Genomic DNA, 15,773 nt, shown 5'->3' on the forward strand with positions numbered 1-15,773 from the left:
AACAGTTAGGGATGAGTTATGAACAGGCGATCTGCCATATTTGAAGTTTCCTTAGAAGCAGGGCCTGAAACTGAGGATTCCTTTTTCAGTTGAGAGGTGCTCCCAGGAGAAATCTGTAAGGTCATGAGGGAGGCAGGCTATGTTGCGGGGAAAATCCACGCCAAGAGGTCATTTCAGAATAAATGCAGAGCCCCAGCCCAATTCCATCGGAAGCTCTGGAGGCTGAACTACACCACAAAGATTGTCCCCACTCTGCACAGCTACATCCATCCATCACTGGCTATGGGCACCCTTCCCAGGCATCTATAGAAGGAGCATTTCCATGAGCCAAGGGCAGTCCTTGGGAGATGAGTGCAGATGTGAGCCCTTGCAGCAGATGGCAGACGGGTGCATCAGCGGGGTAAAGGGGATCTGAGCAGGGCACCAGACAGCATGACACCGAGACTGCAAAGTTTGAACTTTGAAACACAAAGTCCACGATCACTCATGACACTTAATGCTTATCTAATGCTTTTCAGGGTTGGTAACTTTGACATACGCGGATTTTGCATTCCAAACTAAACTGTAAGCTTCCTGAGGGCAAGAACTGGGTCATGTACTCCTCTGTCCTCCCCAATACCTGGTACTGTGTTAACCATACAGGAGCTTCTCAAAACACAGTCTTTGGACAAACAAAATGACCTTTAAAACAAAGAAACTTAAAAACAAAGAACTTTAAAAAAAAAGGAAAAAAACCCCAAAAACAGGGCACCTGGGTGGCTCAGTCGGTTAAGTGTCCGACTTTGGCTCGGGTCATGATCTCACAGTTGGTGAGTTCGGGCCCCATGTCGGGCTCTGTGCTGACAGCTTGGAGCCTGGATGAAGCCTGCTTCGGATTCTGTGTCTCCCTCTCTCTCTGTCCCTCCCCCATTCGCACTCTGTCTCTCTCTCAAAAATAAACATTAAAAAACTAAGAAAAAACAAAAAAAGAAAAAAAATATCTCTATACACATACATATATATTACATAATAGCTGAACAAAGGACCAAGTTATTACCTGATTAGGTAACTCTAATTCCATCTTTTGCTGACTAGCTCTGGTACTATGAAGACAAATGGCCAAAAGGGCTTCCAGAAGTCGTATGCTCTGAAGTGAGGTCTCACTTTCTTGACTCATAAATACCTTTGCTTCCTCAGGAGCAGCTTCAGTAGCTGAAACATGGCCCGTATTTTTGGAAGAGATATGCTGTGACTCTAATTTACCTAAATTGTCAGGACTCTGTTTTGGACTACCCATTCCTGATGGCATGGAGTCTCTTTTTATAGTCAAAGATGATAGATCTTCCTTCACAGTGATCTCAGATTGAGAAGTTCTATTTAAATCTTGATTTTCATGTACATGTAGGTCTCCTTCCTTTCTTCCTTGCTCTTCTTCATGACTTCTGAACAGTTTCTGTATGATCATAAATATTAATTTATGGCACGCTTGGAAACCACCAAGCCTATAAAACTGTTTCTGGAAAACTGGACTCAACATGTAGATCCAACGACACATGGACCAAATGTCTGCCGCTTGGTGCATGTGTTTGGGAGAAGGCAAGACAAGGCCCTCAGGAGATAAACATGGCGGCATATGATGGAAAGGCTCGCTCGCTGTACTGTCATAGCCCGAAGTATCTTCGGAATCATTGGCCGACTCTCTATCAGATTCTGCTTCTTTACTTACACATAAGAATGCCACACAGAGGAACAGGTTTATCATGTTGATATGAACATCCTGATGAACAAACTTCCGTTTCCTTGGATAAGTGTCTTTGAGGCTGGCATAAAATTTGCTAAGACTCTGAGGAGAATCTGAATAAGCTTGCTGGTTACGAAAGGAAGTACCTGCATTTAAAGATGACAATTCCTTCTGTTCGCCGTCTAGCCCATCAATACCTGGAATTGAAGAATCTTTTTGTTGTTCCCCTAGGCTGATTATCAGAGTTTCAAATGCTTTTAGGGAATGACTTCGAACATCATCTAAGTAATTTAATTCAATTATTTGACTTACTCCATTACGACTTAAAAACAAATCTCTTATTACCCTGTGAGGGAAAAAAAATACACGAGATTTTACAAACAGAAACGTCATTTATACAGAGGCAAATATACCATTTAAATATGTCATTGTTGCACGTGGTATATACTACTCATCCAATTCATCAATTATTTTGCCAACATTCTTCATTAGATGAGGATCTCCAATTACTTTCTACTTGCTTTCACATCCTTCTTTAAACACTGCAATGACTCAAGCATCATTTAGAAAGACTGGATCACATGCATCCCAAGTTAAATGAAACAATTCAGGGAAAAATACTTTTCCCCAAATGGCAGATTCTATACAAGTTCTAAATGCCACAACCACCTCCACACTTCAGATGGACGAATGCTGCAAGCAGGGAGGCATTTGTGTGTCCATTTGTTTGTCTGCCCAATGGTCTATCAAGACTTTTTGTTTTACACCTGCCCCTCACAAAGGGAAGGAACCAAACTACCGAGCTGAAGATTTTCAGCCCTGTCTCAGGTGAGATTCTCGGGACTGGATCACTGGAATCCCAGTAATAACTAATATAAATCAGCTCAGCAAAGATCCAGGATGTCCACAAATATACCAAAGAGTTACAAAACTTTGGAATAAAGTCAGTTCTTTTTAAACAACGTCAGAATGTCAGAAATTAAAAAAAAAAAAAGACTGTAAAGATAATGATAGGTTATATTTTATTATGTTTTTAAAATGATATATGCATTAATTTGAAAGGCCAGACTATCAGAAGCTAGCTTTGTTCATAAAATTATTTTTTAAGTACTTGACAATCACAAAATCTAAAACACTCATTGGTAGAATTCTAAGTAATTTTATTTTTCTTTTTTGCTTATCTGTATTTTCTATATTTTTCTGTATGCATTGTATACATAATAAAGGTGGCTATGGTACTGGAGAAATAACAATTCCCTTAAATCTACTGCCTTGACAAATAATTAGCATTTTAGGTATGTGCATAGTTTACAAAGTTGTAAATAAGTGGGTGATATTTTTAATTTTGTATGTTTTATAAAACATTATAAGCTCTTTGTAAACATTCTTTTTAATAACTAATAAATATTCTATCAAGAAAATATAAATTAATTAATTTAACCTTGCCCCTGCTGTTGGGTATCTATGTTGTGTCCATTTTTTTCCCCTCAGCGATATATTTAAACTTCACTTTTTTTCCCCACTGAGAAATTAAAATCAATGGCTCTATGCTCTGCCCTATAACCACTCCAGTAAAGTGAAATAAATAGATCAATCAATCAATCAAGGTAAAAAAAAAAAAAAAAAAAATCTGACCTGAGATGGGAACATTCATTCTTTGTTGTTAAACTAAACTTAAATCCTAGGAAAGAATAAAAGGTCAAGACATTCAAAAGCATACAAGAAAAAAATATCTGCACCCACGCGCACATACAAACCTTGATTTAAGCAGAGCAGGCAGAGTTTTTAAGTAAATCTGAAGCACTTCCGGAGGCAAACACTGGTTATGATGGCTGCACACATGGGCCTGAGCTGAAGTAATGCTAAGGTGTTGACAGTGACGTGCTAACTCGACGCCTCTTTGGAGCACGGGATTAAATATGCAATTATACAGCTTCCACCGAACAATTACATTGCCCTTCTGCATTAAAGTGCAAATGTGATTTGCAATCTGCACACTACGGAACCTGTCTTCTTCAAAAACAAAATTCTGATAAGCCTCTAAGGCGCCCCATCTCCACAACAAGTCTTCGGACCCACTGCTGGGCAGGATCCCTTGAGATCTGTGAGAGGGACTGGACGGGCTTGGGGAAGGTTCAGCCTCCCATGGGCTTCCCTGCAGTGCTTCCTCTAATTTGGCTAGCTGGTCAGGGTCAACGGTACAAATGTTGCAAGCTGCTTTTTTCATTTTCTGTGGGACCTCGGCTCCTCCTAACTGATCCAGAATAAGTTTGTTAAGGATATTCAGTATGTGCGGCTGAAAATTTTTCAGCGCCGGTGATTTGTACGCATGGAGCAAAGGAATGATTACGGATTTGGGATCCATGCAACAGCATATTCCGACGTTGTGCACACCAGACAGAACCTGGACACAAGTGCTGCTCAGGGAGGCCTGCTGCAGCAAGCGCAGGCACTGGTGGGCGCACACCGCGATACAACAGCACCGCTCGGGATAGTAAACATCTCCGTCTGCGGTCTCCTCAAATGGGTTCTTGGAAACCTGGTTTTTAAAAGCCGACACCAGGAGACCTGAGAGATCCCTGTGGTGGTGCATGAAGTGCGAGTATTCGCACCGTCTGTGCCTTTTTCTTGTGCACATTGAGTGATGAAGTTGCTCTGATTTCACTTTCTTGACAGTGCTCATTATTTTCATCACGCTGTTTATTAGCGCCTTCAGATGCTCTGCGGCCTCCGTAGGAGCTCCCTCTCTTACAACCAGCCATTCCATTTGAAGAACTGTGGTTTCGAACAAGTTGAATCCATGGTGCTGGATGAATTCTTGAACCAAATCCATGGCTTGACTGAAGAAGAAGGGATTAGAAGCTGCGCTTTGAAGACAACAGATCAGGATCTGCAGAACTCCTTCCAGAAGCTCAGGTAAGAGAAGGGCCCTGTGACGGTACTTTGAAAACACAAAGCCTTCTCGAACCTCCTGTAGTGTTCTCTTTTGTCTTGGTGCGAAAGGGTCAGGCTGCTTTTCTAGGCAAGTTCTAATTTTTAAAGCTGCTCTAAGCAGTTCAGTTAAGTTTTTTCTAAGATTTTCTGGCATCACCTCTGCAGCACTAATATCCACTGACATAAGACGCAACACTGTTCGGAAGAGCATCCGTTGAACCAAAGCCACCGGTTCCTCAGTCCAGCCTGCAGAAACCATCTGACTCTCCAAACTGTCCCTTAGATTACAGCAGTCCCCAAAGCCCGCTAGGAATTCAGTCAGCGTGGGCACTACAGTGGCTGCTAGAGCAGAATTATGATTCAAGGTAATGTCGAACTTACAAACTTTCTCTAATAAAGATAACAAAACATGACATAAGTCAAATGGGGAATTGTTCATGTGACTGAGAATCGACAAGGCAGCTGGCTCACTCAAAATGTCGGTGTTTGACTCCTGTCTTGGAAGGATCCCCTTGGAATTTTCCAAAGCCATGGTGTCGGGAGGAGTCCGTTCTTTGGTTGCTAAGTGGTCAAGTTTAGCTGTAAGGTGGTCTTCTTTAGGAGACTGTGTTGCGAAATGCTGTAGCAGACGGGGCCTTCTGTGCTTATTCATTGCCATGCTCTTGTCATCTGAATTGGCTTCTGAATCTGAGGTGGAGAGCTGTGTCTTTCTTGCATCTCTTACAGAATAGCGGTGGGTGATTTTACGCTGTCGTCTGCTTTTTCGAAAAACATTTACTTTTGCAGAAACCTGACCGGATGGGGCACTTCCTTCTAAATATAATTTTTCCTGAGTAGATCTTTGTGAACTTGAGTTCTTTTCTTTGGCCAGGATTATATCAGCTGAGAACGGTAGATTAAAATCTAATAAAATGAAGAAAGAAAATTTAGAATACCTTAATATGTTTTCAAACTCAGTTTGTGCAGGTGATTATTCTCTTATTTATCTTCCACTTTAGGAGCTTTTCCTCCGTTAATTTTTACTGGGGCTGATTTCCCTTAGCGATGTGTTATGTCTCCAGATCACTTTCCCCCCATAATTATTTTTCTCATGCTCAGTCCCAGGTAGACTGGTTCAGGGGATACAAATTGATTTGGAACACAACAAAGGAGAACAAAATTAGGGAAGAAAATCTAATTTAAAAACCATACTTTACACTCTGACATCAACAGACGAGACTCTAGATTATCTAGGATTTGGCACTACTCTTCATACTATATTACAAATCTCCTTCAACAGTCCCATTAATTAAGAAACAAAGGCATATTATATTCTCAAAAATAGTACTTAGTCTATATTATTGATATAACTTAAGAACTTTAAGATTTCCCAAAATTATTTTAAAAGCATATAATAGATTATTCACAAAGATTGAGGTTAAAAGAGTTCTTCAAAATATTACTGAATGTGCCTCACAGTGAGCTAGGAACAGGCATCCCCGTTTTGTCCTCAGTGCCTCGAACTGAGGGCCCCAGCACATGGCCCATGCACAATACCTCCCTCTGGGGGAAATGCATAAATCTTCCTTACTAACTAAAAAGTTCAGAAAATCGGTCTTTCCCTTTGCACTGCTATGTAGAAAGATCTATGTGAAAAATATAGTTGCAATTTAGAACAAATAAATAACAATCTCTAAATAAAAGATATCGGCCTTAATTAAGAGAGGAAGGGGAGAAATTAAAAGGAGTTGGACAAATTCTACCGATGCAAAAGACGCAGGCAAGGAAGACAGCTTTCCCAAAAGAATACCAGACATCTTAAGCGCCAGACAATTTGTGAATTCTACAAAATCAGAAGTAAGTAAGAGCAGAGAGTTAGTGAATCAACCAATAAGCAGGATGGCAATCTTACAAGACCTTAATCCCCTGAAGAGAGCTTCATATCAGAAATTAAAATGCATACGTGGCATTAAAATACAATATATAAAGATTTATTTTTATCCTGAGAGATCACTAAACATCTCACAATTCACATATCCCACGTATCACGTAATGGTCAAGAGGAAAACTGTAAGTCCTCTACTGAAACATTTAAACGAAGTTTCATACACTTAATATGATATATGTGTGTGTGTAAGTTTTTTCAAAATCAGAAACTAACAACAGATATTGACCTTAGTGAAAGAATTCTACCCAGCCTTGAAACAAAGTATTCCTTCCAATTAACCCTTTCAAAGAAATGTTAAAACAAAACAAAACCAAACCCTAAACTAAACAGCAAAAGTCACTGGTAGAGCACTGGTCATAGAAAGCAGTCTTTAAAATAAGCGAAGGAAATGTCATTTCTTTTTTTGAACGTTTCACTATCCATTTCTCAGACAGGGTTGCACACCTACATTTACTCCTTCTTCTGAGTGATCTCCTTCCTCATATGTTTTCCAATCGTCATTACGTCATTACGTTTGAGTAATCCCCTAAGAAGCACCATGGTTTTTGTATTAGCAGGAATAAAAATGTGTTTGCGTAAAGAACTTCTCATGTCAAGTCTCACACTAATAGACACTGTTCTGAATTTGAAGTGTATCAACTACCAAGGCAGAAGGAGCTTTTCAACGGAACTTTTTTCCCCAGTGGAATTTTGGTAACGCAAGTGATACGATAAAAGAAACATACCTGCTGCCTTCTCTTCCTGAACGGGTATCCTCCATACCAGTGGAAGGAGTGACAGGAGTAGAGTGAGGAGTTCTTCTCTACACGTCAATGCCTGTGTTAGAAACAAAACAATCCTTCATGTTCTGAGGTCATGAGACACGTAATTCCTAGTGCTTTGTCTTAAATTGAACCATAAGTTCCTTTTTTCTCAAAAGGTTGCATTCGAGAAGCTAAGAATCAAATTAACTGATCTCAAATCCCATTAAAGTTGTGATACTTTTCAGTTTATAAACCTTTCCAATGACAGAAGAATGTAGGAGCATTGGACGGTATTTAGCACACTCTTGCTGATTTTTCCCCAAATAGCTGTTATTACCACCATGCACATTGCAAGAATTCCTCATCTATGAAAAAAAAATGTGCTAGGTGAAAATGAAAAGTTCAGCCCTATTAATTAGCAAACCAATAATATGAAGCTACTAAACAAAAAGTCTTCATGCGGTTAAATGTAAAACTCAGAGAACACAATTTTAAAAGGAGAAACTGACATGATTAATGAAGAACATCTACAAAGAAAAACTTATTAGTGAAGGTAATCTAATGAATATGTATCAACTGCACACTATATCCACAGCACTGACTGTCTTACCCTTTCTGGAGGATATGGTCCAAGCCCTGGAGAAGGTCCCTTCATTTGGTCCATAAAATACATACACACAAACAGTTAAAGGACAATAGAAGGCATGTGGTATAAGTAAGTACCTGGGTGTGGTACAGATATTCGGTGTCGGAGATCAGAAAAAGGAGCGGTCATTGCCAGAAGTATGGAAGTGGGACTGGAAGCAGAGAGCCAGTCTGGACACTGACGTCATGGGCAGTAAAGGAATTGACAAATGAAGTTCAGATTCCTCACTTTAGTCAGTGGGCAGGGAGTCACAGTAATATAATCGGATTTGCTTCTTAGAAAGACCACTCTAGCCACTGTATAGAGGACAGAATTGGGGCGGGAGGGAGAGGGATTGATTGATCAGTGTTTAGAAGCAAGGAAAACAATAATCTGGATAAGAGATACTGATAAACAGAAGTGCTAACAGTAAATCTGAAAAGGAGACAGAATTGAGAAATTGCAAAGAAGAACTGAAATAACTTACAGTTGATTATCTATGAGGTGGAAGGGGGGAGAAAAGAAAAATCTGAAAGAACTTGGAGAATTCTGGTTTAGGCAACAAGGTGACTACTGGATAGATAGATCTGGAGCTTAAGAAAAAGATGCGAAGTACACAACTCCCAAGTCTTTTGGGAGTCCCTGCAGCAGAAGTCAAGGGCACAGGAGATTTCCTAAGGAGAGCATGAAGAATGACAAGAGTGGACGGATGGCTTTGGAACATTCACCATTTCAAGAATGAAGAAGGTGCTGGAGAGAAAGAAGTCTGTAAAGGAGACTGAGAAGTAGCACCCCCAAAGAAATGTAGAACAAGAGAAATCAAGGGAAGAGAGCAGTTCAGGAGAGAAGAGAGGAAACCAGGTCAAGAGCTGTTGTTCTTTAGTTGTATAAAATGATGGCAGAAAAGCATTTATCAAGTAGAGGGTCACCAGGGACCTCAGCAAAGGCGGCATTAATGCAGTGATAAGGGTGCAAGTTAGATGCCACAGGCTGAGAGTTGAAAGGAATGAGAAGAGCAGAGGCGCAGCATTCAGACTGTTCCTTCTAGTGCCCTGGTTATGGAAAGGCTCAGAAATACTTCAAAGGGAAAATCCGAATTTCTTTTCAGGCTTAGAAGACCCTTCGTGACATGATTCCTACTGACTTGTCCAGTGTGTCAGCTCCTGCCACCACACCTGACCCAACCCCACATGTCCAGCTACGAAGGGTTTCCTGAACACTACTGGTCTGCCCTCCCCAATACACCTGCCTCACGCGCACTGCTTTTTTTGCAGCTGTCCACTACCGTCCTCCCATCGGCCAAACGCTAACTCATTCTTCAGGCAGGTCTTTAGTCCCTCTGTGGAAAGCCTTCTCTAATCCCCTCCCCAGGAAAGCTACATTTCAGGTTCCTGATTTACTTCTCATACAGCAGTCAACTTGCTGAACTGTTCATGTCCAAATGTCTCTATTATTCAATCAGGAAATATTTACTGAGCCCCTACCATGGGCCAGACGCTTTGGATGGAGTGGTGAACAAAGAAGACAATATTCACTTTCTCACGAAGCTGATGCTCGTGCAGAGGAGATGGAAAATAATGGGCACAAATAAGAAACCTCCAGACAGAACGCAGTGCTACGAAGAAAATTAACAGGACAGGGATTATAGAGTGACGGGCCACTTGAGTAGATACTTAAATGAACAGAAGAAGGAATCCACGCAAAGATTTGGAGGAAAAGGGCTCTCGGAAGTATACAAAGGGTAGGGAATGAGCTCGGCTATTTCACAGCACAGCAAGCGGGCCAGGATGGCTGGAGGGCACAGGTTGGCAAGGTGGAGAGTGCCAGATCCAATGTGGCCTGTGGGCCATGTGAAGGAGTTTGGAGTTATCTATGTGTAATATGGTCTTTAAAAAAATGTAAACCCATTTTGGGCACATCGTTCCTGTAGAGTCCTCCTAATCTGAGTCTTTCTCTTTAGCAGATGAACTAGTAACATTCTAATAGAGCTTGCAGAAACCTTACGAGTGTGTGAAGTGCCACATCCCTTGCTCCAGGACAGGACAGGACACTGGCAAATCCTCATCGCTACGTGAACAGGCATTCCTGCCTCCCGACCTCGGTATGACACATTGTCTGGAACTTCTGTGACTTCCTCCCACTTAGCTAAGGGGTCCCTCACTACCTTCAAGGCCCAGCCCCAGCTAAACCTCTTCTGTGATGCTTTTTGTTCCGCACCAACCCAAGTTTACTGTTCCCCCTCTGGACTGCATGCCTGTATCCCCATTTCACCAAGTGGATTAGTTCTTGGAAACCATGGGCCCTTCAAAAGAATGGGGTTGTGGCAAGTGCAGGTTTTTGGTTTTTGCCATCTCTGCTGGAAGTGCATTCTGAGGAGAACACCCCTCGCCTCGCCGTGACCCAATAAATAGAACAGTGACTGAACAATTCTTGACTTCATTCAATCACAATAATTTCTAACACAATTCATCACTGGGGAAGCTCTCGGTAATCCTCTGGACCTCTTACTTTCCTAGGTATTGCATATTTCCAGATTTACTTATCCTTTCGAATTCCAAAGAAACCACACATCTAATTCCATCCTTCTGCAAGTCATAAAATCGTTTTCTCTTATTTTGCAGGCATCCTGGCAAACTAGGGCAAACCAAGCTCTGGTTTCCTCTCCCAAGGTCCTAATTAGTCACAGTGTCCAGAAGAATGGGGTGTTACCTCACGTCAACCAAGTGGAGAGTTCTCAACATGGCCTATTAGGCAATTTAGGCAATACATGCTATAAACAGATCCATTGCCTGGCTATTCCTGGACTGTCCGGTCTATAGAAATCACACCTCTTCTCATATAATACTTACATTTTTATGTTTCTCCTTCTGCAGGGAAAATGACTGCAACATGTCTTTTTAAAGTGTATACCAATAATAAACAGGAAAAGCACTCTCATGCAGGTGGTACATTTTTAGTTCAATTCAAGAAATATATTTTAAGTACCTACCAGGTGTCAGGCTGTTCCTTTTACAATTCAAGGGTTTAGACTGGAATATTAATTGCCTACCCTAGTCGTCTAGAAGTAATGGTGGCAGGATGGGAGAGAAAGGGCAAATGAGCCAGGGGAAGGGCTGAGATGGGAAGCCAGATGGATGTCCAGCAAGTCGCAAAGGCAGGTGGGTACCAGATCATGGGGGTCGAGGACCCCAGGATGACAGGCTAAGCTTAGAGCTTGAATTGCATTCAGAACGTGACGGAAGACTACTGGAGTCATTTTAATTGGTATTAATGGTATTACTTTAAATCAGCACTTCGACATGCTAATTAAATTGAATATTCCAGACATGAGCAGAAATATATGTTAAGTCCTTTATTCCTTCTGCCAGAGTGTTATAATAATTTCTAATATATACGTGTACACATACGTATATAAGAACATGACTCTATTAGTACTGTAAACAGCATCTTTTTTCTTTTATTTTCTAGCTGTATAGCTATAGCTAAAGGAAACAGTGATCTTCTGGAGTTTTCTGTACGTATTGCTTTTAAGAATGGCATTTTTGTTACTCCATCTTTCTCACATTGAGTTGTCATTACTTTCATATTCCACTTCACCACTGCATGTTTTTTAATTTTTTTTTTTTACATTTATTTATTTTTGAGAGACAGAGAGAGAGAGAGCACAAGTGGGGGAGGGGCAGAGAGAGAGGGAGACACAGAATCCGAAGCAGGCTCCAGGCTCCGAGCTGTCAGCACAGAGCCCAGAGCGGGGCTCAGACCCACAAACCGTGAGATCATGACCTGAGCTGAAGTTGGACGCTTAACCGACTGAGCCACCCAGGCGCCCCAGTACTGTATGTTTTTAAAACATGATATCAAACAGAAATAACCATAAAGAATTATTCTTCTACTGATTCTATTGTGGAGCTTTTTCCTAAAAATATTACTGGTTTTTCTACCCTTTGCATATGGCACCCTCTGAATCTATTTTTTGAGTTTTTGTTAAGAAAAATGGATTAATTTTGCCAAATGCTTTTGATGTCTCAGGAAGCTAAACACGCTGCTTTTTCTCATGGATGTCAAACATTATGGTGATAGTTTTTCTTGAATTATAATGGGTGCCACACTTTTTTTTTTTTAAAGGACCAGATGGTAAACATCTTAGGCTTTTTGAGTCCTAAATGGTCTCTATTGCATATTCTTCTGTTTCCTTTAATAACTCTTTAAAAATTCACAACTATTCTTAGCTTGTGGGCTGTCCAAAAACAGATCACTGGTGGCAGGATTTTGGACTGCAGGCCACAGTTTGCCCAGCCAGTGCCTGGTGTCGCTCCTCTTTCCCTGACAGCAAAGAATGGTGATAAAATGGCTGTATTACTCTTTGCTAAGACTCCAGAAAGACTTTGGGTGGTACCTCGTAAATGTCATCAGCTAGACAAAAGTCCTACTCGGAATCCTGCGAGGATTATTCCATATAAGCTTTATGTGCCCAAAGTAGAGAGGTCTGTCTCAAAAACAGTTATAGATGCGGCTTTTGGGGAATGTAGTGAACACCATTAAAATTCAGAGGAGACCTGTTACATTTTTCAAGAAAGCTGTATTGTTGAAAAATACCAACAGCCACTTTTCTCCATGCATGAAGCAGGGTAAGAAAGCTGCACATGATAAGCTATGTCTTACGGGAAAGAGAAGAAACCCCAGAGGAGGGAGCCAAGGGTCCTGGAGAATCATGGAGTAGGGCAGAACCATTCCCTGTCCCAAGAATAGGGGGCATTGACAACACACACCTGACAGGAGTTCAGGGGGGCAGTGACCGCTACGTGCCTCTGGTCACTCTCCTTTTCGAATGCAAGCATCTAGTGTGGTTAACGTGTCCCTCCTCATCATTGTGGATGGCTGAGCGTGGCTCTTATGTTCACAGGTAACTGAAGTGCTGCACCTGGAAGCCTCATCTGCATCCAGAACTGACCTGTATCATGAGATCATGAACTTCAAGCCTGACGCCATGATGGGACGAGACTTTGAGAGTCCTGCGAGAGACGGAATGTGGGAGGAATGCTAACAAACGTGGCCAGAGAAGGGGCTATGGTAGATAAAGTGTGGCCACAGACAACCTTCTGAAATGATGGAGTCTATGTTCCCATCCCTTAATTCTGGGCTGGCCCTGGGCCTTGCTTTGACCAAGAGAACGTGGCAGGAGTGATGTTATGTGACGTCCCACAGCTTCTCTTCTCACCCTCTTGGAATGCTGGCACAACCATGTCAAGAAGCTGAGTCTCTCCCACTGAAACGTGAGAAGCCGTGTGGATGAGAACTGAGGCAGCCGGGCCAGCAGCCCCATCCAAAAACCCTTAGTCTTCTGCCGACAGACCGCACATTCAGAGATGAGCCCAGACGACACCGCAAGAAGCCAAGGCGGTGGTCCCGTTTGAGCCTACCTGAACTTCCAACTCACAGAAACACAAGCAAATCAATGGTGTTTTATGCCACTAAGTCTTTGGAATGTGGTTTGTTACACAGCAATCAATTGACACAGTCATTGCTCCTATCTATTAGCCTGGGTGTAAAGGGAGATAACTCAATGGATTACCTACTCTCTGTGGCTAGCACCACTGTCTGGTGGCTAAGCTGATACTTTCACTACTCCAAGAAGCAGGCATATCAGCACCCCACTATGCCCTCATTAATGCTGGACTAATCATGCATGGATAAATCTTGACATGTGTGTAAACAGAATCTGTAGACCTAGATGCAGCAAACTAAAGTTGACTTACTATTATCACCTTTACTAACTTTAAAAGTTTGCCTTATTTTCCTACTGAAATAACTCTTGCTAATAAATATTACCAAAGACTTACTTGTCAAACTTGAAGAATAATTTTCATTGCCTATTTTCTTGTTGAAAAACCTCCCCAGTATTTTCAGAATAAACTAAAGTCTCCTTGATGTGGTACACAAGGCTTGCCATCACGTGGCCCCTGCCTTCCAGTGTCTTCAGTAGCCAACACCACACACACAGCCTTTGCTCTAACTCCTCTAAACGACTGCTAGGTCACTGAATTTGTTCTTTCTCCTCTAGCCACCGGGGTCTACATGTGCAGTTTCTCTGGCCTCATGCTTCCTCCCTCTTTAAATGGCCAACCCCTACTTTGAGGTACCAATTTCTAAGAAGCATTTCCTCGCGACCCGCTCCTCTGCACTCCCCAAATATTTCCACACTGTTTTGTCATCACTGCTTTTTTTTCAACTTGTCCATCTCTTCAACGGCTAAGAGGTCCTGGTGGGGCACCTGGGTGGCTCAGTCGGTTGGGTGTCTGACTTCAGGTCAGGTCATGATCTCGCAGTGAGTTTGAGCCCTGCGTTGGGCTCTGTGCTGATGGCTTGGAGCCCGGAGCCTGCTTCGGATTCTCTGCCCCTCCCCCGCTTGTGCTCTGTGTCTCTCTATCAAAAATAAATAAATGTAAAAAAAAAAAAAAAAACTAAAATAAAATAAAACAGCCTCTTCAGTTAAAAAAAAAAAAAAAAAGCTAAGAGGTGCTGGTACAGACCATCTCTCTTCTTTTATCTCTACATCTAGCAGAGGTGCTGGCATTTACTAGGTACTTAATGGTCTGCTGAATAAACCCGTGAACAAATTATGTAGCCATATTTCTAAAGGTCTGATGTGTCTTTATAATACTTATTTTATATATTCCAATGATAAACCATGTATGTAGTACTATGTATTAAAGTGATAATACTACAAAAAAATTAGGAAGAAAAAAGTACTCTTACAAAGAAAACAGCTGAAGATTAAAGAAACCTATTACAATTCTTTTTGGGTTTATTTTTTTTAATATTTTTAAAAATATGTATTCAAATATGTGCTGTCTGCACAGAGCCCGACACAGGCCTCGAACTCACGAACGGTGAGATCATGACCTCAGTCACTTAACCAGCTAAACCACCGAGGCACCCCTTTTATAGGTTTATTTATTTTGAGAAAGAGAGTACACGCGTGCAAGTGGAAGAGAGGCAGAAAGAGAGGGAGAGAAAGAAAGAGAAGGAGAGAGAGAGAATCCCAAGAAGGCTCTGCTCCATCAGTGCAGAGCCCCACATGGGGCTTGATCTCATGAACTGTGAGCTCATGACCTGAGCCCAAACCAAAAGTCAGACGCTTAACCAACTGAGCCACCCAGGCACTCCAAACCTATTATCATTTTTAAATAGTGCTTTATTCATAAATGTATAACCTCCTCCAATAAAACTTCATATTTTACTCAGCAAAATAAGTAAAAACTTTATAGAACATTCATAAAGTGTGAACATATATGGAAATTATGTATTTATATATTGGAGTTTTAAAAAGTAGTATTTATACACTTGTGTTGGTAATAAGTCATTGTAATTTTCTATTCATTACACCAGAATTAAGCTACTTATATTTATAACCAGGGTATAGAAGAAATCAGAAACCATTATTATCAATGTTATATGAAAACACGTAGCAATTTTGTTGGAAGGGATCTTTTAAGTCACCCAACTTGAAGTATTTATGTTACTGATAAGGGTATGGAGATCTGAAGAGGCCACCCATCTCATTAACACTAGAGCCAAGGTTAAAAATCTATGATAACCCTTCCTTTTTGGGCTGGACAAATTTTCTTTCAAAAAACTTATAAATATCTGCATATAAACTTCAACTATGCCATCTTTAACCATTGAAAAGAATATATTTTTGCTACGTACGCAGACTATGCTTTCCCCCAAAGAATAAACAGATTAACGTGTCTGTGTATAACAGATCACGACCAAATGGGGTTTATCCCAGGAATGAAAATGATGGTTTCAACATTTAGAAAC

General features: G+C 41.2%; 1 protein-coding gene across 4 annotated transcripts in view; it reads right to left on the reverse strand.

The window, feature by feature from the left end:
• LYST (lysosomal trafficking regulator) overlaps positions 1-15,773 on the reverse strand; it is a 180,080-nt gene that overhangs the window by 128,163 nt on the left and 36,144 nt on the right. For all 4 annotated transcript variants that reach the window (XM_030335241.2, XM_032595256.1, XM_030335240.1 and 1 more), the window contains 3 exons: positions 7,307-7,397; positions 3,478-5,557; positions 1,037-2,066 (listed from right to left, as the gene is read on the reverse strand). In XM_030335241.2, the coding sequence (XP_030191101.1) occupies positions 1,037-2,066; positions 3,478-5,557; positions 7,307-7,397 (3,201 nt within the window). The remainder of the gene's footprint in view (positions 1-1,036; positions 2,067-3,477; positions 5,558-7,306; positions 7,398-15,773) is intronic.

The sequence above is a fragment of the Lynx canadensis genome, chromosome D2 (genome assembly GCF_007474595.2).
Source record: "Lynx canadensis isolate LIC74 chromosome D2, mLynCan4.pri.v2, whole genome shotgun sequence".
Taxonomy (NCBI): domain Eukaryota; kingdom Metazoa; phylum Chordata; class Mammalia; order Carnivora; family Felidae; genus Lynx; species Lynx canadensis.